The sequence below is a fragment of the Monodelphis domestica genome, chromosome 1, assembly GCF_027887165.1.
Source record: "Monodelphis domestica isolate mMonDom1 chromosome 1, mMonDom1.pri, whole genome shotgun sequence".
Lineage (NCBI taxonomy): Eukaryota > Metazoa > Chordata > Mammalia > Didelphimorphia > Didelphidae > Monodelphis > Monodelphis domestica.
The window spans coordinates 78,165,266-78,190,551 of record NC_077227.1 but is presented as its reverse complement, the minus strand read 5'-3'; the positions used below and the strand labels follow the sequence as shown (position 1 = coordinate 78,190,551).

Here is a 25,286-nt window from a genome sequence, read left to right as displayed (position 1 = left end):
TTCCACTCATTCTAAGAAAAGAGAACTAATTGGTTTTGTAGGTCCTAGACTGGGGGTGGCTGACAGATTCCTGTACTGGCCACATAACCAAAAGATGTCTTTATTCTCTAGCAAGGACACACACAACATACAAAGTCTTTGTAGCCCTTAGGGCCAATCACTCACATTCATTCCTCAGTAGGGTGCCCAGATATCTTCTTTACCCTCATAAAACTTTTCCCTCTTCATCTTGTAGCCTCCACCCAGCCAGGGTCTCTTCTTGCCAAAACACTCACATGGCCTCACACAAGTCACTGCATAATATCCACTAGCAACGAGGAATACTGTGTTCCTTGTACAGCCATGCAGCACCAGATGGAGCCCATAGCTGGGAGGGGGCCAATGATCTCCCCTCCCTGGGCAGGGCCCATTCACTAGGAAGACGGCTTGATGGGTCAGTGACTCTGGATCAGATTGTCTGTCAGTGTTGTTAGGCACAAGGCCACGGTCTCAGCTGCCTGGACTCCCCAGGAGGAACCTGTGGAGTAAGAGATGGCACAGCGTTAGTGTGGAGCTGGACTTGGGCCCCAAGTCTCCCTTTCCCTGGACCCTTACCATGCTCCCCTGGCTGTCACTGCTTCTCTGCGTACCAGCCTCTTTTTGTCATCCAGGGGCTTAGCCAGGGCCCGGATCACCTGCATTTTGTAGGGCAGCAGCTGTGGAAGGACAGGGGCCTGTCACATGGGTTCTAATTCTCTTAGGAACACATCTGGATAAGGAAGGAATTCTCTTATCTTTTTGCCTGCAGAACTGGTTTCCTAGGAAGATGAGGATAAATCTTACTGTTCCTTAGAAGTCCCTGACTGCCCTGAGAGGGGACTAGAGTGGAAACCTTGCTCTGAGAGGTTCTTAGTATTCTCAGGATCCCTGGATGGGTTCCATTTTCCATCTCATTAGTGACCTGTGTCCACTGTTAGTCATCCCTTTTGAAATAGGTATTATAGGCTCTTACCACAGAAGTTGGAAGCCTGGTGAGGGCATGCACACATTGTAGTGCAGCAATCCGAACAGCCTGGAAGAGACATGAGATACAGCTCAGGATGGAGAAAGAGGAGGGCTCTTGGCCAGGAAGAGTATTGGGAACATACTCACCATTGAAGGGCTACAACTGAGGTTTAGGAACTTGGTGACGAGGGTATTGATGTGAAGGCTCATGACTTGTGGTGCATCCAGCAGAAGAGGCTGAAGGCAGCTGAGGGTGGAGAGCTGCACCACACAATCTGTGCAGGATAAGGCCTCGAGCAACAGGGAGAGTAACTAAGGGGCAATAGAACAGGTCAGAGGGAGAGGCCTCTAGGTGTTCAGGGCCTGCCCTAGCACCCCTTCCTGCCCTCCATTCCATTAAGGCTAGGGGGACTCACTGTTGGCAACTCTGGCAAAAGCACAGGTTTCGGCAGACTGTTAAGTACATGAGACAGACCCTTCAGGTAGTTGGGTTTCACGCCTGCAAGACAGCAAAAAAGACTTGGGAATTCCTGGGCCAGAAGACTAGAGCTGGCTCCAAACCCCCATGGATTCCAAGAGGTAAAGACCAAGAAAAGCAGGGCAGGGCGAGAATTCAGGTACAACAGCACCTGGCCAGGAAGAGGGGAAAAAGCACTCACTATGGTGAGCAGCGTGGAAACCCTGGACCAGGGCAGGCACACTATCTGTGAAGAAACGCTGACGGAACATGATGCGTATCTCGGCGTGGCCAGCTCGGTGCAGCACATCTGGGCAGTCAGCCATCAGCAGGGAGAAGCCGTCGGCTGCTGTGGGGCCCAATTCAGCATCGTTCAGAAGGCCCATCAGCTAGAGAAACCCAATGTTTTTGAGTCAAGAGTCAGGAAGAAAAGTGGTCAATGTAGGGCACTGGTGAAGACACTTGTCTTACCCGGTCTGTGAGGCAGGAGCTGAGAGGATGGTACCTGAGCACTAAAGCCTTTGTCACCTGTGAAGTAGAGAAACTTGGTGATTCCTGAACCAACCCTTCTGACTGCTGTGGCCTTGGAGAAAGCCCCACCTGGGAGGCTCTACTCACTGTACCCATTCTTATCCCTTACCCAAAGGAGCAGTGTGAAGGCCTGGGTACGATGGGGGCCTGGGCTCAGACCAGCCTCCACTTTTTCCATAGCTTTTTGTAGAAATTCATCTAGCTGCTGCCCTACAAAGGAGAGGAAGGGGATGACAATGAAGTGTTTGCTGTCTAGCCTCACCTCATACCTTATACAAAGTTGTTTCCCCAAGAGTCTTGTCAATACACAGCACTATTGCTCGGGGCCAGACGGCTAAGACTCTACTATGGCCCAAGGGAGCTCCTACCTGGAACAAACTATATATTAAAGGAACTAAAACGGGAGTCTTAACCTGGAGTCAAGGGTCCATAGATGATGGGATTGGAGGAGTGGCACTTGAATGGGAGGAAAACATTACATCTTTATTTCAATATATTTGGCTTCCTCTGTAATCTCAAGAATTTCACTTTTTGTATTTAAAAACAGTCTCCTACAGTAGGGTCCACAGGCTCTCTACCACCCTCCCAAAGTTTGATTCCTGACCAAAAAAAAAAGACTAATGATCTCTGAGCCACAGTATCAATTGGGAGAGACTTTGAAAGGGCTGAAGACTGAACTGATGATTCTATTTGTGGCTGTTTCAGGGAGACTCTTCCTCCTTCCCCCCATGAGCCTATCCCGACCCCATTACCTGCTGGGTGTTTGTTGAGTAGCCCTGCAAAACATTTGGCGGCAGCAGTACAAGAGAAGAGAACATCATGGTGGCAGCTCAGAGTCAGCAACTCCTGCATAAGTCTGTCCAGCTGAGGGATCTCTACCTGCAGAGAGCCCAGACTAACATCACAAGACCAGGAATACTTAGCAAGGAAATGGCTGCAAGAGCCAGGATGAATAGGAATTACACATGAACATCAGTGAAGAGAAAGCTTCTGAACCAGCTTTAACTACAGCAACATTTGTACCCCAAGGTCTCTTGGGGCTCTGCTTCCCCTGAAATGGGGCTAAATCCTGTGCCAACACTGCATTTACTTACATTCCTGGGCAAAGAGCAAACAAAGGCCATGAGAAGTGCAACCAGCCGCTTCTGTTCTGAGGAACTATTCTACAAAAGAAGGAGAAACTCGCTGTCCTCATGCTGAGACTCCACATATTCCCAATGATGAACTCTTATCCATCTAGATTAGCCCAGAACATAACATACCACATCCTTGGGGTCCTTACTAGCCCCTTACCTGGAATGGGAGAAATTTGCTGTGGAAGCTGTTTTCAGAGAGAAAGGATATGTTGCCATCCAGAAAAAGGGGTACAATAAGGGCAACACTTCGAGCAGCTAGCCTGGGGACAAAATACTGGATATTATCACAGAATTAAGGTTAACAATATGACTCCCTGGTACCTAGTTTAACCTAGCCAGGAAATCCTGAAGATCTTCTCCCCTTTTCGGTTAAAAAATGCATTCCCAAGGGAGCAGCTAGGTAGCTCAGTGGATTGAGAGCCAGGCCTAGAGATGGGTAGACCAAGGTTCAAATCTGGCCTCAGACACTTCCCAGCTGTGTGACCCTGGGCAAGTCATTTAACCCCCATTGCCTAGCCCTTACCACTCTTCTACCTTGGCATCAATACACAGTATTGATTCCAAGATGCAAGGTAAGGGTTTAAAAAAAATGCCTTCCCAAATTGACTGGTCTATATACATTCAAGTCTGGACATGAGGCTAGACTAAAAGGCCAAGTTTTCTCCTAGAGATAATATCCACATTAGGATAAAGTCCATCCCCTAAAGCAGGGGTCCCCAAACGTTTTACACAGGGGGCCAGTTCACTGTCCCTCAGACCATTTGAGGGCTGGACTATTAAAAAAGCTATGAACAAATCTGTATACTGCTGTCTGGGATAGCAGAGACTGCAGCGCTGGCTGTGATGGGCCTGTCACACCTTGCACAGGCCCATCACTGCCACCACTATACCGGGCAGCAGCAGTACACAATGCAGAATCCCCTCCCCCAGATCGCCGCTCACCATGCTGAAGTCTTCCATTGTGCAGCCACATAATCCTTTGTGCGGCACCTCGTTCTCAGAACAAGGCGCCACACAAAGGATTATGTCGCCGGAAATAGTACTGTACATGGGTGATGCCATATTTTGCGGCCCCACCACATACAGTGCTCCTCTCACTGACTACCACACCAATGAAAGAGGTGCCCCTTCCGTAAGTTCAGTGGGGGGGGGGGGGGGCTGGATAAATGGCCTCAGGGGGCCACAGTTTGGGGACCCCTGCCCTAAGGGAAGTGACTACACTTATCCAACTCACTCAGGACTCAGGTGGGTGCTGGCTGTGCTGATGACAGACACCATAGCTGCTAAGACGTCCTCCTCTAACAGCAGCTTCCCAAGATTGGGGAGGTCTTTCTCTGTAAGAACAACACAGGCCTCAGGCATACAAATGACAAAGGTACTATCTAGAGGGATAACTTTAGGATAAAGACTCCAGCTACATCTATGAATTTTCTCCCACCTAGTACTATAAACCTTAGGAGTCAGAAGAAAAAGACTAAATTAAGCCCAGTATCACACTTTCTAGAGCCATCAATTTTCCTGATGCCATGATTAAGAATATGTCATTATGAGAGTATCTGATCTCATCTCATTTTACAGGTTGGCAAATGAAGTCACAAGATAGAGGTTCCCAAATTCGCTGGGGCAAACTCAAATAGAAAAGGGGCCACAGCAAACCACAGAGCAACACAATCTCTATGATCCCTTGTAGTTGTGTTCGTTTTGTTTAGTACTTTCCAATTACTTTTTAATTTGATTTGGGGCCTCTTTGGGAGTGTTGCCAGAAGTGTATGTGACATCTCTACTCTAAATACCCAAAAATAGAGAAAGAAAAACAGCACCTGGTAAATTTGAAAGGAAAACTCAGTGCAGTTCTTTGCACACTGATGGCACTAATCCCTTCTGAAGCCCAAAGGCAAAGACAAGTTCCACCTAGAAGACAACTGCTAACTCTAACTGATCCTAGGGGCGAGTGAGTAGACTTGGGTCAATACCCAGCTCTGCTGTTTGTACTCTGAGTACATGAGGCCTTTCTAGCTCCAGACTCTCAACATCCTGGGATGATGCAATCACCACTCAGAGCCCAGGGTTGCCATACTGGCTCTATCCACAGGGGGGCAATGCTGGGCCATGTTACTGGTCATAGTGGGGCCAAAGGAGAGAAGGGGAGGGGAAAGTCAGGTCACCTGGCATGGCAGCCTGCACAGCCAGTGCAAGCAGGCAGGGTACCGCCGTCTGGTGGAAGTACCAGCAACTCTCAGGCTCCTGCTGGCACTGCCCGGCCACCAGGTGGAGACTCCGGCACACGGCAATCACTTCACTGGACTCCGCCTTGTCACCTGTGAAAAAAGGAAAAGTCAAGTTGGGCTCCTTCTGCCCAAAATGTTCCCAGCAGCCTGCAGGGCTGGCACCTCCTGGATGTGCCCCCCACAATGTGGCCAGTCACCTCTGTGCGCATGGCGGAGATGCTGCAACAGCACAGGCAGGGTCTCCCTGACGATGCTGGGGTGTGTTGAGACAGCCGACAGGGCCTGGAGACAGCGCAAGCGTCTGGCTCGGCGGGAGGGGCCCTCCCCACTGGCCCACTCCAGGTCCCCTGGAAAGGGTGACACATGGGGTGAGGTTCAATTGCCTGATGGATATCCTGGGAGCAGGGAGGAAAGGGACGGGACCTTGGACTGTCATGAGCTTGAAGGGCTCCCCCATTCACCTCCTTAACCTCCTGCCCTCTTCCCCCTTGTGGCTTGGGCCCGTGGACCACACACCTGGACGAAGCTCTTCTGCCAGCCGGGGTACCAAATGGCTAATGAAGACTGTGGGATAGAGGGTAGCCAGTGTCCCTGATGCTTCCATTGCTGCCAAACTGCCAGAAGCACAGGAGGAACATCAACTGAGGCCTAGTACTGAGGAGCAATATGTCCACCAGGGCCAGGGGTGGGCACTTTCAAACTGAGGACTATCATTTGGGAGGACCTGGCTAGGAGGCCTGCAAAGTGCTCTCCCAATCTCTCCCTGGCACCAGTCATAGCCTCTAAGCTGAAGTCTGCTCCATCTGCCAGACCGACCTCTCTCTAATCCAAAGGAGGTAATCAGCATGTGATAGTATTATAAACTGTCTGCTGGGACCGGACTAGACGGCTTCTAAATCACTCACAGCTCCAGGAAAGTTTCTGCAGCCAGGGTCAACCTTAGGCCTTTGACTCCAAGGATAAGAAAGGGAAAGAGGCAGACGGGAGAGCCCAAGTCACCCTCTGAGCATGAGGGCTTTCTGAGGCTCCTGGGGTCCAGATACTGTCAGCACTGGAACGTGCCTAAGGATGGCCACGGTCCAATTTCTTACCAGCTCTGCGAATCCTCCTCCAGGAAGCTCAGCCTATAGAGATGACCAACCGCCACCTCTAGGTCTTCAGGAGACAGCAGGCCTGAAATCAGAGGGGACACTCAGTTTCTTTTCCTCTGAGGTCCCTCCAAACATTCCTCAGAGAAACAATAGCCAGAGACAGCGAAGATGGAAGCCTGCTGTGTGCTAGAGTCCCAGGAGAAGATGGCCACCCCCATGATCCTTCCTCATTCCCCTGAAATGTACCTGGCTGGCCACCTAAGACGGTAAGGGCACGAATGCCAACTAGCTGTAATTGTGTACTGGGGTCTGCCAGGGCCAAAGAGACCAAGGAGCACAGCGGGGCCTTGAACCCACTCAGAGGTATTTCATCTGTGGAGGCAGAACCAAAGGCATTTAGAGATAGTCAGGAAAAAAAAAAACCCACAAATAAGCAAAGGCCTCGAACCCCCCAACATGCTGGTTTGGGGTGGCACAATTTTTAATTACAACATTACGAGGTTGGGGAAAGGAGGGGGGTGCAGGTGACTGGGAATCCAGGAAACTCAATGGAAAAAATACATCCCCCTGCCAGGCTGCCCCCAGAGCAATAAAACCGGGGCAAGGGGGAATCCATCTCACCTTTGTCCTCATTTCCCCACTTCTGCTGTAGCTTTAAGAAACCCAAAAGCATCTCTAGAATTGTCCGCCTCTGGCTGCTCTACAAAGTAATAAAGGAAACTGAAGTCAAAGGTTATTTTTAAGGAAAGGCAAGAGAAACTGGGGGACCCTGGTCCCCCAGCCCCCGTGGTCTCCTTCCCATTCCCATACCTGGTTGTGCTGATTGAACTGTTCCAGCAGCAAGGGGATCACAGTGCTGGTGATGCGGTCACAGGCCCGAGCAGATGCCCCCGCAGCTGCCTGCAGCAGCTTGGCACTGGGCCATACCAGCTTCATGTCAGGTTCACATAGGTGGTGCCTACAGTCTGAAGAGGTAACAGCCCAGTCTAGAGGGGCAGCCACACACTACCCTACTCTCTAGCCCTTAACACCGGAGGAGAAATGGACAGTTTCCAGTCTCAGAAGCACCGAGTATGGAAGGCTGCTGGGCCCAGGTCAGTGCCCCTGCCTTGGGGAACTTCAATGTGATGACCCTAGCTACCCTTCCTTCTGACCCCATGGCCCAGTTACCCTCTAGGATACTGCTGAGGAAGGAGTCAAGGAGATCCTCTGCATCAGCCTCCAACACCGACCGAGACAAACATGCAGACAGGGAATGTAGGGCTGCCAGGCCTTCTGCTTCTACTCGTTCACTGGATGTTTGGAATACCTGTCAGGGAAGGGGTCCCACAGTTGCTAAAAGGACTCTGAACCAGAAATATCCCACCCAACCTATTGAAATATGTGAGTTAAATAAGGGTTAAAAACTATAACAAAATAACAGCCTTACAACACTATTCCTCTCTCTTTCTAAAGTATTTAAAATTTCTTGGAATGGATACTAAGTACAGGTTCCACAGCAGAAAAGCAGTGAGGGTAGGCAACTGGAATTAAGTGACTTGCCCAGGATCATATAGTTAGAAAATGTCTGAGGCCATATTTGAACCTAGGACCTTCTGTATCCAGGCCTGATTTTCTATCCAGAGCCATCTTGCTGTCCCATATCAACCCTTTCAAGTCAGTATTAGTATTTAGTATGTGCAAATACTCCATCCTGGCCATGGAAAGGCCCATATAATCCAATTTCCTCATATTGTAGATCAAGAATTGAGAGGTAAAGGGATTTGCCTATGATCATATAAGTAATGGATGGAAAAGCCAGGATTTGAACTCAGTCCCAACTCCACCAATTTTCATTGTTCCATCCAATGGCCCAATAAGCACAAAGTCTGATTGGAAATGCTTGGAACCATAGCTGTCTGGGAAACCTTTGCCCCAGGGCTTTTCTTTCTAACCACTTGCTCATACTGGCCCCATGACTTCTCAGGAGAGAGCAGAAGGGGGAGCAAGAGCTCTGGAAGCATTAGTTCAAGAGCTGTCCCCATCACCAGGAAGTTCATGCCAAAGTAGACGCTCTCCGGAGTGGGATGCCCTTCCCCAGGCTGTGGGAGCTAGTTTATTGCCTTGACACAGAGCAACAAAAGAGAAAAGGCAAGTATGGCTTTTCTTCCAACCTGTCATAGTCCAAGTTCTTCTATTTGAAACCCATCCTTACTTTTTCTGACTCTCCTTATTACAAAGGCTCCCCCTTCCCTTCCCTAGATAAATCACCTCTCTACGGATGGAAGCCCACAGGCTTGGCAGGAAGTCCTTCAGCTCCTTCTGCCCATACACAGCACAGCAAGCATTCTGTGGGGAATGGCATGGATGTGAGCTGAATGTAGCACATAGTCCTGAGCCCTTTACAAGAAAATCTAGGCTCCCTACCCCTGTAAATAAGAGCCCACCCCGAAAGGGCTCAACAAAATGGAGAAGCAGCCCAAGCCGTTTTGCATTCTCCTTTACCCCTTAGAATGGGTACAAAAAAGAGTAACTACCCTGAAATGTTCTTCTACTTTCTGGGGTATTCCTATATTACCACTGAGGTCCACCCCCACCCTCTTAAGACTCTCACTCCCAACCTCCAAAGGGCAGGCAGATGTCAGTGGCAGAGGGATGTCCTCACCAGTGTCTGCAAGGAGTCCAGCTTGGCACTGAGCATCTCAGAGTCCACTTTCTCTATCAGCAGTGGCAGCAGGAACTATGGGAGAAGGGTCAGAAGGACTCTAATGCCCCAGGGCTCTATTCAAACCACAAGGACATGGTCCTATGTTATTAGCCTACTACATCAATGCACTGTTCCCTGGTCACTAGGAATAGTCAGATCTTCATCACCTAGGACTGCATTGGGCTAACAGGACCCCTAGAAAAACTCCCACAGAGGGTTGGGTATTTGGAAAATTCCAGAAGGGATATCATTGACAGGTCCTGAGGGGACTTATGAAATACCATTAACTTCCTTAGTATATGAGAACCATTCTCTTTCCCATGCTTTTTGGCCTCACATCTTGCTATTCCACTTAACATTTTACAGCTTAACTAAAAGAGACAATCAGAGCCAAGCACAGGGGATACCTAGCTAGATTCCATGAGGTCCTACCTTGGCCTCAAAACCCACCTCAGCAAAACGGGGAGTAGAAGCCAGAACAGCACGAAGACTCAGGATGAGATCTTCTCTCTGGATACCATGAGGGTCATTAGGTGGCTAAAGGAGTTAGAAAACCTATGAGTTTGCACAACTACTCCTCTCTTTCAAACATAATCCTAAGCCTAAAACTCTCCAGCCTGCTTGATTAAACCCAAGACTTACTTTGATGAGATCTAAGGTATTAGCATATGGAAGAGACATCTTCTTTTCCTGATCCCTTAAGGATCTTCAAGACTATTAGTTCCCATTACATACAGATCTATTGAAGCTTTTTTTAATTAAAAAATTTAAATAATATTTCATTTTCTCCAAATTAAATGTAAACACAATTTTAAAAGTCATTTTCTTTTAAGATTTTGAGTTCCAAAATCTCTTCTTTCCCATACTCCTCCTTTAAAAAATAACAAAATTAAAGAAAAAAAAAGAGAGCCAAGAGTTGTGTTGTTGGTAACATAAACCACTTTTCTCCAGTATGTAGGGTCTGGGGGAGACTAAAGTTCCTTTTGGTGCCTTTTTACTTCCTAACCATTCCAAACTTGTTCCATCTCTCCTCCCTTTCATCCTCATAGAATGAAGCACAATTTTAAACCCAGAAAATTTTTAATAAACACTTATTGAATCAAAATCTCCTCCACTCTCAAATACTCCTACAATTTCCTATAAAGAGATACTCACTGGGGTAAAATCAACAGGAAAGTAACAGGATGTCACCTCGAACAGTTCCTCAACAAAGGGCCCTAAGGGGACACATGCAGAAGATAAGCTGGTTTACAATCTTCTTTTTCCTTTGGTCTCCACCTGACCAAGAACTTTAGGCCTTACCTAAGTTGTAGTCTTTGGAAATCAGGTCATAGACAATTCGGAAGGCCACCAGAAGATTTCGAGGATCCTTCTCTCCATCCATTACCTGGATGAAGCCAAAGGTAAAATCGGCTCCCAGGCCCTTCAGCTCTAGGGAGGGAAATGAGCAAAGCCAACATTGTTTCCTATGAAACACTAGAGTATGGGCTTTCTCCCATTATATGTTCTTTTTGGTTATCTTTACCTCCCAGAGTTTCTATCTCAAAGTACAAGACCTAATGCTAATGAATGAAGTAGGAATCTAATATGAGTGCATTAGAGTTATGTAGATGTCAATACCAATAAACCCTCCTTTTTACTGCAGCAAAGTGGTTCCCACAAATCTGTGAAGTCCTCCAAGAGAACTTGGCCTTTCTTCTTTGGACCTTGATTTTCATATTGCCTACTTCTGAGTATTTTACCCTCTTGCTTGGTCTCATAAGAGCAGGTACCATTAGGGAAAATGGGGCACAAAGCAAAGGAGTGAGATGTGCCAGCTGCGGCTCACCTTCTTCTCGAGTACGCATGAAATTGGTGATGATGCTGTAGACTGTGTGGCGATCCATTTGTGTCAGAGACTGGGGGTGGAGAGGTGGGCAATGGGGAACAGGAAAGCAAATTAGTGATGAGACCAACCCCAAAGCTTTCAATAGACCTCATTCTATCACCCAGACTGCTCCCATGTCAGCTTCAGTGAAAGGAGCAATTGCTCCTCTCTTCACTTGGCCTCAACCTGCCTTTTAGGCACAAATAGGCAAAAAGTCAGTCTACTAGAGAGAAATATTTGGGTGCATACATGCTTTCAGGGAAGCATGAAATGCCTGTGTACAATGATTTCAGAGTTAAAAATTTAATAGCTAGTATTTACATAGTGCTTTAAGGTTTACAAAGCACTTTATATTTTATCTAATTTTAACAAGCCCGTGAAAGGGGATACTACTATTATCATGGCCTCATTTTACAGATGATGAAACTGAGACTGACAAAGGTTCAATGACTTGCCCTAGAGGTGGGATCTGAGCTTGGGTCTTCCTGACTCCAGGCTGAGCGTTCTCTCCGTGGGCCATCAAGTTGTTCTACTAGCCTAGTACATTCTGGCACAGACTAGGCCACAAAAGTATATGGGTATGCTTTTGGCCATCTGATCTGTCTTAATCTTGGCTCCTTAGAGGTCCCTGGGCATGGCTGGGAGAGAGGCAAGAAGCAGACAAGAGGGTGCTGGGCACTCACCTGGACATGTACCTCCTGGAAGATGGCTTTGAGCACAGAAACAGCCAGGCCTGGAGGGAGTACATCACACAAACTCTACAGGGAAAAGAGAACAAGTGTTTCCACCTCAGACACCCCTCACTCTTGTCCCCAGGTCAAGAGTCAGTACAAAGCCTCATCAGCAAGAGTGCTGTGTGCTTTGTGCTGATCCAGCATGTGAGCAGAGTTGGGGAAATCAGCCCTGTCCTTGGTCAGTGTCTTCAGACCAGACCATAGTGCTTGCAGCTGTTTTCAGCCTAGCTCTAACCTCCACATCCCTCTCTAGCTCTGCAGCCATGGAGGGCACTCACCAGTGCTCGAAGACCCTGCAGGACAGGAGGGATCACCAGGTGATGGTCTTTAAGTTGATTCTCATAGAAAAGGGTCAGGTGCACCACTGCATAAAACAAAGCCAGAATCAATGGGCACCCACCCAAGGGACACAGCCAGTCCCCGCCTCCCATTAAAGTCTCATCGCTCCTTTATTCTGCATCAAGAAATGCTTCTCCTTGTGGCCCCCCTCCATCCCATTACTGTGACTTTGTTGGGGTGATGGCCAGAGCTAATTCCCTTCTCTCATTTCTCTAACAGTTCTCTCCCATTTGGAGACATAGCTCAAAGAGTTCTTTCCTGGAGAACAAAACTATGGAGATTATTTTCTTTCTAAAGAGCTCAAAGCACTTAGACACTTCCTTAATCTTTTCTAATCCCCAGAGATAACAAACTGCTATTCTTCCTGTTTCACAGAGGAGGGACCTGAAATATGGGAAGTGGTCTAGGATAATGGACAATCCTGGGAAAGAGTATTAAAGGTCATTTTCCAACCTACTCATTTTACAGATAAAGAAACTAGAGCTCAGAGGCTAGGTTATTTGTTCCAAGGTTACACAGGTAACAAAGGTGGCAAAACTTGGGATCTAGAGTCCTCTGACTCCAGATCCAGCATCCTTTCCAATTCTCCAGGGTGCCTTTTCCTCCATCAAGGCCACAGAGATTCACAAGGACAGTTATAATTGGAATCCATATGTTCAGATACTGAATTCAGATATCTCTGCCAAGTGTACCATGTAGTGAGGAATAGAGGCTATGAGTCAACAGTCCTACCTTTCTGGGATACCCCAGCTCCTATAAGGATACCTAGCTGAAGTAAAGCTTGAGAGCCCTGACTGAATAATCCAGGAAGAAGCCCACATTCACGAGAGCAATACCTTCCTTTTCTAGGAGCAAGGGATGACACTGAAGTAGCACCTGGGACAGTAGCTGGATCCCTCGACCACGAGTCCGGGGCTCTGGATTTTCTAGGCAGGACCTGGATAGAAGAAGGGAGTAGGAAGGACTTGTCATTTCCCTAGGACACCAGTCTGTTCAAGTGCTTGAATGAGCGGCAAATGGTTGTCTACATTTTCTTTGATGTGTGACTACAGCTTAGTCACAGGTGAGGGAAGCTGGTAGAAGAGAACACATTTTCCTTGGAGCAGAGGTGCTCTGGGCACTAAGACAAAACAGGATTGCTAGAGGGATCTGGCACCTTTGTAGGAACAAATGGGATGCTGAATACAATGTACTTTCCTAGACAGACTTGGTCTGGGCACTTAATGTACTCAGAAGCATTTTGGAAATCTTAAATCTCTATGTAATATTGAGATGCTATAATAAATAATAATAATAATAACAACAATAACAACAATAGTAATAAATTCACTAGCTTGGCCTTTCTCATGATGAGTTACCTGAGATGTACAATCTAGTACATTCTGTGGAACTGAATGAACCGACTTGTCCTACTTGGAAACTTATAGGTACCAAGTGACCTCTTTCTCTAGTAGCTTCTGCCAGGACACAGAAACAACCCACAGGGTTGGAGGAATTACTGGCAACTGACTTATAGATCAGAAACTGAGTCACACAAGGAAGGTACTAAAAGCAAAAGGCTATATAAATGGACTTGTTCTACTGCTTTGTCCCCTCCTCAAACTTTATAGGAATGGGACATGATGGCCATCAAGAATTCAGGACAGCCTTTTGCTGAGGAAAGTCTCCAAGTAATGCCTAGTAAGCCTTCTGTACCTCAAGTTTCAAATTGATGATTCTGTTCAGATACTTATTATTACAACTAGTGTGTCCTCTGAAATGTAGGCATTGCCAGGAGCAAACAGAAGATCCACAGAGTAACTCATGGCCTCACCCCCTTGAACTGATACTGTGTATTGGTTCCAAGGCAGAAGGGTGGTGAGGGCAATTGGAGTAAAGTGACTTTCCCAGGGTGGTCACACAGCTAGGAAGTATCTGAGGCCACATTTGAACCCAAAACTTCTCATTTCTAGGCCTGGCTCCATAAGAGTCCTAGGCTGACAGAACATAGTCTGCAATTTCTCCTTATGACACAGCTACTTCAGAAGGTCAGTCTATACACTGGATTACTCTGAAGGAGAGGTATGTAGAAGGGGCTGAATGAGAATAAGAAGGGGACTAATATACTCTAGAATAGATAGGGGGGAAAAAATCTCCAAATTTCTTTAAGAAAAAGCAGTATAAAATCTAAGAAAATAGACTGGCAAAGAAATGAGCCTCTCAGATCAAGGTCTCTTACCCAAGGGCTTCCACCACTTGTAATATAGTACAGCGACCAGATTTCACATCTAGAGGGGGGAAAAAAAAAAAGAAATGTAAAAAAATCTGCCTCTGGGCTCAATGGTTCTAATAAGCATTTATTAAGCACCTACTATGTAGCAGGTACTATGATAGGACTGTGGATACAAATAACAAAAAAATGAAAGAACTCCAATTTTCAAGAAGCTTATGGGTGACAGTGTGCACTTATCTAGGTATACAGAGAATCAATATAAAATAAAAAAAGGTAGTTTAGGGAGGGAAGACATTAGGAGTCAGAGGTGTCGAGTGTCTGAGTTAATTTTTTTGTCACCTACATTTTTAATTTTTGTTAATTTAGCTCTTGGTAACAGCAAACATAGGCATTTCTGCATTCAAAGAACATTAAAAAAAGAGGATGTTATATGAACTTGTACATTCAATCTCCATCATGTACACTAAGAAGTACTTAAAAAAATGCATCTTTTGTTTTTCAATTAAGAAACTGAACATTGCCATCATAACAAATGAACAAACAAAATACGTTCTTTTTGGTAGATTTTTTCCCCTTTCTTTACATACAGGATTTGAAGGATTAGCTCTGGCCAGTGCAAAGGTCAGGAAACAGAAGCCGGAGAAAAACGTGAGGAATAGCAACAAGGTCTGTGGAATAGTCAACAGTATGCTTAGAACTTTGAAGGCCAAAGAAGCTTTTCTTTTATCCTAGAGGCAGATGTGTGAAGGAAAGACAGATATGGGGAGAGACTTGAGGCAGGGAATCAGGAAAGAGGGCAGAACCAAAGGGAGGAGCTAGCTATTTGAGATAAAGGAGACAGGGTTGAAAGATGCTGCAGAGGGAGAAATGGAAATTTAGGGGGGGGGAAAAGGTTATGTGGAATGAGCCAGGATGAAGAGATGAGGATGATACTGAGGTTGGGAGAGCAAAAGAATGATGATGCTGTCAAAAGACAGAGAGGAAATTACAAAAAAGGGGGAGGGATTTAGAATAGTTTTGTTTGGGCAAAGCAGTTGATGATATAGTACAGGACTTCAGGAGAGAGGCTAGATGGATAGATCTAGGAGTCATCTGCATAGAGATGAGATGGGAGCTGATAAGGTTACCAAGTAAGTGGAGAGAGAGAAAAAGGCCCAGGATAGAACATTAGGGTACATCTATAGTTAATGGAAGTAATGAATCTGAAAAAGAAATTGACATGGATGATCATATTTAGAGTTCTAAAGAAGAATATAGTGACAATTGGGAAGGAGATGGTCTACTAGGTTACTTGACCTTATAATCATTATACATAAGACAGCTATAACTCCTCTTTTAAAATATGCTCACCATTTCCTATTATAAACGCCAAAACTGTAAGGATACTTTTTAGTGTTTTGACTTAAATTCTAAATAAGTGGTTGCCATGGGAAATTCCCAAATATGAAAAATACCCAAGTCAGCTTGGATTATGGAGATTTTTAATTAATAATGAAAGAAGGGGAGAGAGGGAGGGAGAGAGAGAGAGGGAGGGAGGGAGGGAGGGAGGGAGGGAGGGAGAGAGAGAGAGAGACAGAGAGAGAGACAGAGAGAGACAGAGAGAGAGAGAGAGAGAGAGAGAGAGAGAGAGAGAATGAATGATAATTTTATTTATTTAAACTGCTCTGGCTCAGGCTGAGCCAAGCAGTAGTTAAAGGCCTAGGCCAAAGTGGCCTCTCTGAGCCCAAGGGGGAGCGAGTCAGTCTTATTACTTACCACAAGACCGTTCCAGTCCTCCACTGAATCTCCTGAACTCCAATTTTGAATCTAACTCCACTCCGAACTGACTTCCAATCCAAACTGAATTGCTTCCATTGACTTTTTACCCCTTCCTTTTAAAGAAATTTTCTCTTATGTCACCTCCCCTAAGGTTTCACATCTACCAATCACAGTAGATGCTTTTTCCAAGGACTGCCCATTCTTCATTTTCACCACTCTTTAGTTCACACTTTCTCTGGTTAGATTATATCTTCTGAGTACTTCACACCTCTTTGTTAAACTTGCCTTTTGTAAGTTACTTGACCTTTTTGTGATTAATTTAACTTTTACAGGTACTTAACACTTTTTTGTATTAGATCTAAAAATAGACCTATCTTAAGATTCTAGCTTTACTATAAGGTATGAGTTAGGGACTTTCATTGTTCAATCAGGAGTTTACAACTTTATCTTCCCCTAAGGCACTGTCTGAGTAGGGTGGAATAATTTTTAAAATTCCCAATACATTCCTGATTCTTGTTAGACCAAGTATCTCCATTGTTACAATAAGGGAACAGCTTAAAATCAAATCTTCTAAAGTATAGTCTGAGTAGTTTTTAAAATCCACACTATACATATGTAAATTGATATAAAGTGAGACCTCTGATGGCCTGGAGTCTTTCTCTTTAAGAGATACTATTGTAATACTTCTTAAGGCAGCTTCATTTAGAATTCAGCAGTAACCCAAAGAGCTCACTCAGCTGGGAAAGGTGAGGAAAAAGAAAAATTTGGAGATCTGGACAGAAAGTCCCCAAAGGATAAGGAGGGTTTTCTCTTGGTTAGATCCTTATAAACAGGATTTGAGTTCATAGGTGGCACATTGGGTAGAATACTGGGCTTAAGAGGCTGGAAGACTCATTTATCTTCATGAGTTCAAATCTGGTTTCAGACACTTATTAGCTATGTGACCCTGGCAAGTCACTTAAACCTGTTTGCCTCAGTTTCCTCATCTGCAAAGTGAGCTAGAAAGAGAAATGGTAAACCATATCAGGATCTTTACCAAGATAATCCCAAATGGGCTCACAGAAGAGTAGGACACTATTGAATAACAACAAATCAAGAGTCTCTGTCTGGCCTTAGAAGTCAGTTTCTGAGCTCAAATGGGCCTTGTTCTAGCTGTAGAATTGGGTGAGGTTCAATGAGGCAGAGGAGAAAGAGATTCCCTGGTTGGGACTCACAGCTCGTGACTGGCACCAATTCAGCCATCAGTTACTCTCACTCCTCCTTGTGCCAAGACATGGATGAGCCAGCTGCTGCCCCTGCTTCCCAAAGGGAAAAAATGAGCAGGATGCAAAGTGGGGGAAGGGTAAACTGACAGAAGGAAGCATTAGCATAATTTATAGGACCGACAAACTAATGAAGTCAGAAGCAAAGCCTATCCCCATCTCCTCAGCTACAAGTGGGGAGAAATGATTTTATATTTTAAAAAAAAGAGGTGTAGATTCCAAGGAAACCGAAAGAGTTAGTTGTGCTCTAGTCCTCATCTAGTAGAAGAAATAGCTCAGGAAACTGTAAAGGCATGTATTCAAGACTGGATTCTAACAGTTCCCCAGAGGAATTTCTTATTAACCATTCATAGAAAAGCTTCCAGACCCAACACCTATAGGGAGAGGAGGATATCACTGATCTGATTCATCCTAAGCCCTGTCACTCTCCTGTGGACACAGGATTAGGATCCATCCTGAGAGAAGTTTAGTGGTAAGAACTCTGGACCTGGGAGCAAAGAGGCCCTGGCTTCTGATTCTGCCTCTTGACAAGGTAGCTTTGTGACTACCAGGGTGTCCCTGAAAATCTCTTGGCCTCAGTTTCCCACTTAGGGGAAAAAAAAGGCAATACTGATGGCACTCACTTCAAAGGATTACTATTAAGATCAAATGAGATAAATATAACATCATTTTTACTATCTTCTGGAAAACCTCACCCAATTCCAAAAAACCAAAGTGCAAGAGACTGCCTAATGGGACTGCTTTTGTGAAGACTGGCCTCAGGTGCCTCCATAACTTAGTGAGTGAATAAAACAAAAATGTTTTTCCAGCTTTCAACATGCACCACAAAAGAATGTAGCCTATTTATATTAAGAAATCTGGTTATCTGTGTGTGGCCTTCCTGAATCTCAATGTATAGCTCCCATTACTAAGCCTGATTCACATATATATATATATCCCCAAAATGTAAGATGGATGCGTGCAGGACTTATTTTTTTTATTTTTTGTATTTCTATGTCCAAGGTTTCAGCACAGTGCCAGGTGAATAATAAATGCTTGCTAACTGACAGACTGACTAGCCAAGATAGTCCTCAATAGAATTAAAGCAATATTACCAATAAATGAGAAAAAAGTTGCTTAAATGCAGAGAAAAGGAAGATGTTGGGGGAAACGTCAGTACATGTAAAAGGAATGAAAGTGGCATGAGTAAAGCTAGAAAATATTTTTAAATATACCAAGTACAGGGCAGCTGGATAGCTCAGTGGATTGAGAGCCAGGCCTAGAAATGGGAGGTCCTGGGTTCAAATCTGGCCTCAGACACTTCTTAGTTGTGTGACCCTGGGCAAGTTACTTAACCCCAATTGTCCAGCCCTTACCACTCCTATCTAGAACCAATACTAGTATTGATTCTAAGGTGGAAGGTATGGGTTAAAAAAAAAAATATATATATATACACCAAGTATTTTAAAATAACAATATATGATTAAACATCCAACAATTCAGTCCAATTCTACAGATTCATAAAAAAAATAGGTAAAAACAGCTTGGGAGTTCAAGAAAGTCAAGAATCCTGGGTTTAGAGACAGCCTTGATCCTTGATCCACACTGAATGTGGATTTGTTACTATCTCAAGGCTTTAGTTTTCCCCACCTATAAACTTTAGAATAATATCCTTTTCTAAAAATACCTAAAAATTTTTGTTTAAAGTAACATTTGGGCTCCTAAAACAAAAGATACTAGCAGAGGACTAAGTCCACTGACCTTCCAAGCTTAGTGGATGATGGCTGGTATAGAGATGGTTCCATGACATATGTAGAACTGTTCCTTTAAACATAGGCCATTCCTGTCTACTAGCATCTCCTAAATAAACCACACTTTTCTGTAGCAGGGTAGAGCAATCATAAGTGGACACTGAGATGGAGGGTCAAAGGAATGTTTATATGAGCAAAGACACAGAATGTACAATCAGACTTCTGTTTGAACTGTGCAGCAACCTCTCTAGAATTCACTGAAGAGCAAGCAGCTCTGGCTTGGTCTCACCCATGGTTTCAGACTCTCTTTCCTGCTTAGGATGCTATAGGAATCTCTGAGATTTAGGGCAAAATTATTTGTTTCAAGATTGGTTAATTCAATCTTTTTTTCTGTTTCAGTAATAGCATGTTCCTTCAGAGAAATCTCAAGAATGGGACGAATGCAATGCTAATAGTTTTCTTATTGAAGACTAAAATGGCAACAAATCAAAAGTAATCAGGAAAAAAGTGCATCTATCATCCTCAAATTGAACATGTCCCAAATCAGCCTCTTTATTTCCAATCTCCAAACAAGTTCCATTTCCCAACTTCCTTCCGTCAACAATACTGTAATTTTTATCTTCCAGGAGAAAACCTTTCAGTCATGAAATTCCCACCTCTCCTTCAGTCAATTAGTAAATAAACATTTAAGTTCTTTGAGCCAGGCACTGTGCTAGGGATCCCCCTCACTCCCTAAGAGGACAAAACAGTTCCTACCCTCAAAGAGCTTACTTCCTAATGGGGATAGACAATATATAAATAACTAGATACTTACAAGAGGATTTCAGAGTTGATAGAACTTAATCTCAGTGAGAAGGGAACTAGCACCTGAGGAAATCAGTTAAGACCTGCAGAAGGTGGGAACAAAGCTGAGCCTTGAAGGAAGCCTGACATGCTCAGAGATGGAGGAAATGAGGGAGAGCATTCCACACATGGAACAGCTGGCACAAAAGCAAGAAGACAGAGATAAAGCATCATATGAGAAGAGCAACAAGAGTCAAGTTAACCAGGATGTGCAAGTGAGTCAAGCATAACAAGACTGGAAAGGCAGAAACAAGAACATGAAATACAAAATACAGGAATTTGCATTTGATCCCAGTGGTAAGAGAGAGCCTCTGGAGACCTTCGAGTAAGAGGATAACAAGCTTGAGAATAATCACTAGGGCAGCTGAGGGAAGCAGAGGGAAGCAGAGACTAGAGGCTGGGAGAACAGTTAGGTTATTTTAGCCAGTTGTGATCATCCACACCTGAAATCTCTGCTTCAGGAAGGAGGCTGGTGCATGGCTTGAGGTCAGGAGTTCTGAACTGCAGTGGTGGAATGCTTCCATTAATTCTGGAATCAATATGGTGAGAGGAGGGATAGGAAAGGACAGATGATAATCAACCAACCCACATTAGAAAAGGGGCAGGTCAAAAATTCTATTAATGATTATAATGAGATTGGGCCCCTGAGTGGTCACTGTCCATCCAGCCTGTAGGAGAGAGGGAGATAGTCTTAAAGAAGAGGAGGGCAGAAGGAAGGGAAAGAAAAAGGAAGGCCTATTGCAATGGTCCACGTGTGAGTTGATGAGTTTGAAGTAGTGTAGAAGCTGTATGAATGGAGAGAAAGGGATTTATGTGAGAAATATTGTGATGATAATGCCAAGATTTTGGCAGCTAAAAGGATTATGTAGGATGAAAGTAAGGAGTTGAAAATTACACTAAAGTTGAGAATTGGGGTGACTAGGTAGTCCTGGAGGTTTATTCTTCCTTGGAAAAATCCTTCCTTTCTTTGAACATCTATCTGTGAGGCAATTCTGATAATCTTGTGTATAATGTAATGGGGAAATTTAAGGCTTCTGGGAGAAGGTTATAATATAGTAATGGTTACAAATGTGGCTACAAGATTTATATAATATTTAACAATGGCCGCCAAGGAATTTACAATAAATCTTTACAATAAAGAATTATAAAACTCAACTGATGACTGCCTTGCATGAGCTTCTGACAGGACAGAAAGAGACAAGGCCCCCAAATAAAATGAAAACAAAGTGATGAATAAATATCATGAAGTCCAGAATATAAATGTTATTAGTCATTAGAGAAGGGAGAAAACCATTCTAGCTAAGGTAATTAGGGGGATGCTAAGGCAAAAACTTATGACCTGAGTTTTGAAGAATGAGGGTAAGATTTTCTAAGGTAGGGAGGGACAGAAGGAAGAAAGCCCAACATATGTTTGGGGAATGGTTAGTAGACAAGTTTAGATGGAATAGAGGGTTAAGGAAAGGGTATCCCCAACTTAGTACAAAGCAGGCACCCATACAGGAGCAGAATGTCATTAGATTTGCTTACTGGTAGCTTTTCATTTAAATTTCTAAAGTCTAAATACATTTAAGGCTCCCTCCTAACAATCCAATCCCAAATTAACAGATTTAATTTTATATTACTTAACCCCTCCAATACCAATTGTAGATTTGGGTCCGGCTAATTTCCTTAACTCTTCCACCTTTATGCTTTTGTTCATTAATCTAAAGCTCAATACTGCCCCCCACCCACCCTCCCAGGCTGTAGCCTCCTAAACAATGAGGTGCACTCTCAGAAGGCCAGGATGGTCATAACTTTTGTATTTGTATCCTTTAAAACATTTAGGATTGTAATACTTATCAAAAGCTTTTTCATTCATTTATCTCCAACTACTCAAATCTCATTCACCTTACTAAGATGACTCAAATCAGACCTACACAAACATTAATTGCTAAATTCTAAAAATAGGTTCCTAAGCCCAAACAGATTTCCCCCCTTTTTAGTTTTGAAGCACCTTATTGTTAGACCTCACAATTAAACATAATTATTATACTCTTGTAGTATTCTCTAATTGGTTTATCTAATTTCCCCCAAAAAGATTAAACTAAGGGACAGTGACCCCATTTCATAACTTGTGCAGGGAATTTGAAAGCTAGAACAGCAGATGTGCAGATTATAATAAAAGTTCACATTTATATGGCACTTTCAAGTTTCCCAAGTATGCTAGTACCTAGAACCTTTAAGTATAATCCCCATTTTATATATATGAGAACTGAGACTCAAAGCATAAATGAGTAGTCCAAGGTCATAGTAACTGATTTTTTAAGTCTTGACTTTTTTGTCTTGCCACTGGACTTCAATGACCCTGGGAGAGTGAGGTGGACAATTTTGTGCAACTGTGGTGCTTAAATTTAATTTGTGCTTGAGTTAAAAAGTGACATCATTTTGGTCCAACCAACAAATGCAAAGCACTTTCCAAAACTACAGTCTGCCTCCAAGATATAGGAGAGGCACAATCAAAGACAAGGACCATCAAGATTAGTTTATGAAGAGAAATGTTACAGTAGAAGAAAACTTTGTAAATGTGGCCAGACCCAGGACTATAGACAATTTATCATAATAACAGGGCTAATTTGATGGATTTTAGCAGAGTAGGCTAACTAAGGGATTTGGCAATTTATAAGGCTTTAACGAAAACTGAAAACTAGATACTATGACTTCAAGCAATATTTCTAGTACACCAAATTTAACTATATCAATTTTATGATCTACTCCCTTCACAAACTGCTTCTCAGATTAATCTCCATGTTTCCGAAATACTAGAACATCTAGTTTTCAGTGCTCACAAATTTGAAGGGGTCAGTAAATAACATATTCTCTTTTAAGGCCTCCATCTCAGAAGAGTAAAAGGTTAAGATCTAGATTGCAACTAAGAAGTGATGGCACAGTCTTAGCTAACTCTTCTATAATCAATCATGAGCATTCCTTAAAGCATCTATTATGTGCTAGGAACTGTGCAAAGTCCTGAATATGTTTTTAAATTCAAAGTCTGACCAATCTTAATTTTTAGGACATTTGGTGACTCATTCCAGTCTGGTAAGAATTTCAAATTCAAAACTTTTAAAGAACTCCTTTCACACTCCTCCAGAAGCTCGTCTATATATGTTACTTAGCACAGGATTGGAGGTCCTTACAACAACCCTAAAGAACTCTCCAGGAGGTGTTACTCCAAATGGGTCATGCCCTAGCCTCCAAGTGTCAACGAAAATGTTCGTGGACAAGGCAAAAGGTTCCAGTTGGGGGCCAGGCCCTTGGGAAGCCCCTAGCAAGGCTAGTAGACCGCTCTCTGGCCAGGGAGGCCCTCAGGGGCACGCAGAACTGGTCTCTTTTCCCTCGACCCTTTTCTCTCTCCCTCTCCATCCCTCCCCTAAGGCCGTAGCCTCCTTCCGGAACCCACGTGGCTCTCAGCTCGAGTTCGCCTACGCCTCGCTACAACCCTGGTCTCCCGGGCTCCGAACCACCTCTTCCTCTCCCCCGGCCTTGCGCTGTCGCGGCCTCTTTTCCTTTCCGAACGGCTCGGCCCTCGCCGGCTTCCGTCCCCTGGCCCACCCCAACAGTCGCCTCCATCCCTCCCCACCGGCGCCAGACGGCAGCCGCTCCCTCCCCGCAGCTTGCAGCTCGGAGCTACCCGGCGGAAAGCGCGCAGCGCGGTAGTACCTGCCGCCACCTCGGCCGCCGGGCCGTCCTGCTGCCCAACCACAAAGTCCTGGACGAGACCACCCAGGGCGCCCGTCGGGGCCAGTGCTTCCTTCGCGGCCGCGGCCATGATCGGAAATTGGGAGGGGGAAGGAGGAAGAAGATGCCTCTCGGCTTCGCCGGGGCAGCCACGCGCATGCGCCCTCCGACCAATCACGTGGCGAGGAACCAGGAGGGTTGCTTGGGTCACGTGCTTGCCCCCTTCCCCGCCGGACTGTCCCAGAGAGGGAGAAGGCGGCCTGGGGTCGAAGGGGAAGGGTCAGGCGCCCGGGGATTTAGCTGATTCGTAGGGTGGGCAGGACAGCAACTAGCCTAGACCACTGACGAAACAGGCTTTTTGGAAGACAGGGCGGCAGAGTGGGTACCTGGCTGGGTGGGGCCCCGGGTGGGACGCCCCCTCGGGAAAGCCCAATGAGAGGGCTGGGTCTGGGCCGGGGGGGCGGTGCCGGCGGTCACATGCTCACCTGGGTCGGGGGCGGAGCCAAAGCCGGGCAGGGCAGGGCCGGGGAGGGGCTTGGCAGGTGAGTGACAGTCTCCGGGGCCGGACTCTGATGGGAGCCCTGAGCTAGGTCTGAGTCTCGTCCGCCGTGGTGCCCGCCCCTCTTGTGCTCTCTCCCCGGCCTCCTCTGCCGGCCGGCCCTGGCCGCAGCCCCCCTGGTCCGACCACCTGGGGCGGGCTCTTGAGCGCTGGGGGAGCCGCCCTCCCTCTCGCTCTCCCGCAAAGTTTGTGGCGAAACCGGCGGCGAGGGCTGAGCGCGCCCAGGGGAGCGAGGGGCAACAACCGATGCCGAACGGCAGAAGCAGTTGAGTCTGGAGTGGCCCGGGACCCGCTCGGGGCATCTGAGGAACAGCCAGCCCGCAGCCGCCAGTGCATGGGGCCGGGCTGAGCCGCGGCCATGGGCAACTGCGTGGGGAGACAGCGCCGAGAGAGGCCGGTTGCGCCGGGACACCCCCGCAAGCGAGCAGGTAAGGACCCCGGGCGCCGGCTCACCTGGCTCCGCCCCCGCTCTATAGCTCCGGACCCTGCTCGGGCTGGGCGCGGGGGAGCATTTGGAAAAGGAATCGAGGAAGAAGCCTCTGGGCCGCCTGGGGGACGGGGAGCCGGGGGTTGGGGGGGGGGGGCGGGGAGGAGGCGGCGGCAGTGGTGGTCTGGCTGGGCAGACCCGAGCAAGCGCTGAGCCCAGTGCTGTCCGCCTGGGAAGTGACCCAGGCCGGGGGTGGGGGGTGGGGGCCGGGGGCCGAGCCAGGAAATGTTCGCCGGCTGCGGCGGGGCCGGAGTGGCGGCAGAGCCGGGGCGCCCAGGGCGGCGCCGACCGCGGCTCCTGGGCGCGGGTTCCCAAAAGCTGTCTGTCAGGGTCCCGATCTGGCTACCGGGGCCCCGCCGAAGGGCGCAGGGGGGCGGGGAAAAGTCGCTAGCAGCCGCGCCGCAGCCGGGTGCCTCGAAAGCCGCTTGTCCCTAAGGACAACCGGCGACTGCGTTGTGGGGGGTCCTTCCAGACCACTTCTGGGTGCCACCCCCCCCCCGGGTCATAAGTTCCTTTTTTTCTTTTTGAGCAAATACCTCCGACGTCGTGTCCGTCCTGGGCAGAGGTCTGGGTCACATCCATCACTCTGAATGTCTTGGGGACATCCCAAAAATTTCAGGATCAAAAAACGTGAGATCCTCGTTTTACCGGAGAGGAAACTGAGCTCC

At 46.1% G+C, this 25,286-nt stretch overlaps 2 protein-coding genes across 9 annotated transcripts in view; one reads left to right on the top strand and one right to left on the bottom strand.

Annotated features, from left to right (window-relative positions):
- Window positions 1–33: 33 nt before the first annotated feature.
- On the bottom strand, window positions 34–24,433 carry MMS19 (MMS19 homolog, cytosolic iron-sulfur assembly component). 7 transcript variants are annotated; one of them, XM_007478688.3, is made up of 31 exons: window positions 24,058–24,433; window positions 14,272–14,320; window positions 12,890–12,990; window positions 11,993–12,078; window positions 11,664–11,738; window positions 10,942–11,011; window positions 10,416–10,544; window positions 10,269–10,330; window positions 9,564–9,650; window positions 9,072–9,146; window positions 8,678–8,755; window positions 7,598–7,736; window positions 7,238–7,392; window positions 7,049–7,127; window positions 6,674–6,799; window positions 6,428–6,509; window positions 5,853–5,950; window positions 5,534–5,683; window positions 5,274–5,426; window positions 4,343–4,442; window positions 3,266–3,368; window positions 3,067–3,135; window positions 2,725–2,851; window positions 2,082–2,182; window positions 1,913–1,969; window positions 1,644–1,830; window positions 1,401–1,483; window positions 1,132–1,296; window positions 992–1,051; window positions 595–695; window positions 34–517 (listed from the first exon to the last, which is right to left on the bottom strand). In XM_007478688.3, the coding sequence occupies exons 1-31, from the start codon at window positions 24,431–24,433 to the stop codon at window positions 490–492; spliced, it is 3,351 nt and encodes a 1,116-aa protein (XP_007478750.3). In that variant the 3' UTR covers window positions 34–489. The 7 variants fall into 7 exon arrangements, with proteins under 7 accessions (XP_007478750.3, XP_056657519.1, XP_001366684.1 ...); XM_056801541.1 differs by having other exon boundaries at window positions 12,930–12,990; window positions 24,058–24,150; XM_001366647.4 differs by lacking the exon at window positions 24,058–24,433 and adding an exon at window positions 23,555–23,687.
- UBTD1 (ubiquitin domain containing 1) overlaps window positions 24,419–25,286 on the top strand; it is a 73,388-nt gene continuing 72,520 nt past the window's right edge. The window contains exon 1 of one of the 2 annotated variants that reach the window (XM_056801586.1): window positions 24,419–24,559. In XM_056801586.1, the coding sequence (XP_056657564.1) occupies window positions 24,490–24,559 (70 nt within the window). In that variant the 5' untranslated portion in view covers window positions 24,419–24,489. The remainder of the gene's footprint in view (window positions 24,560–25,286) is intronic. The other variant, XM_056801596.1, reaches the window with a different exon arrangement.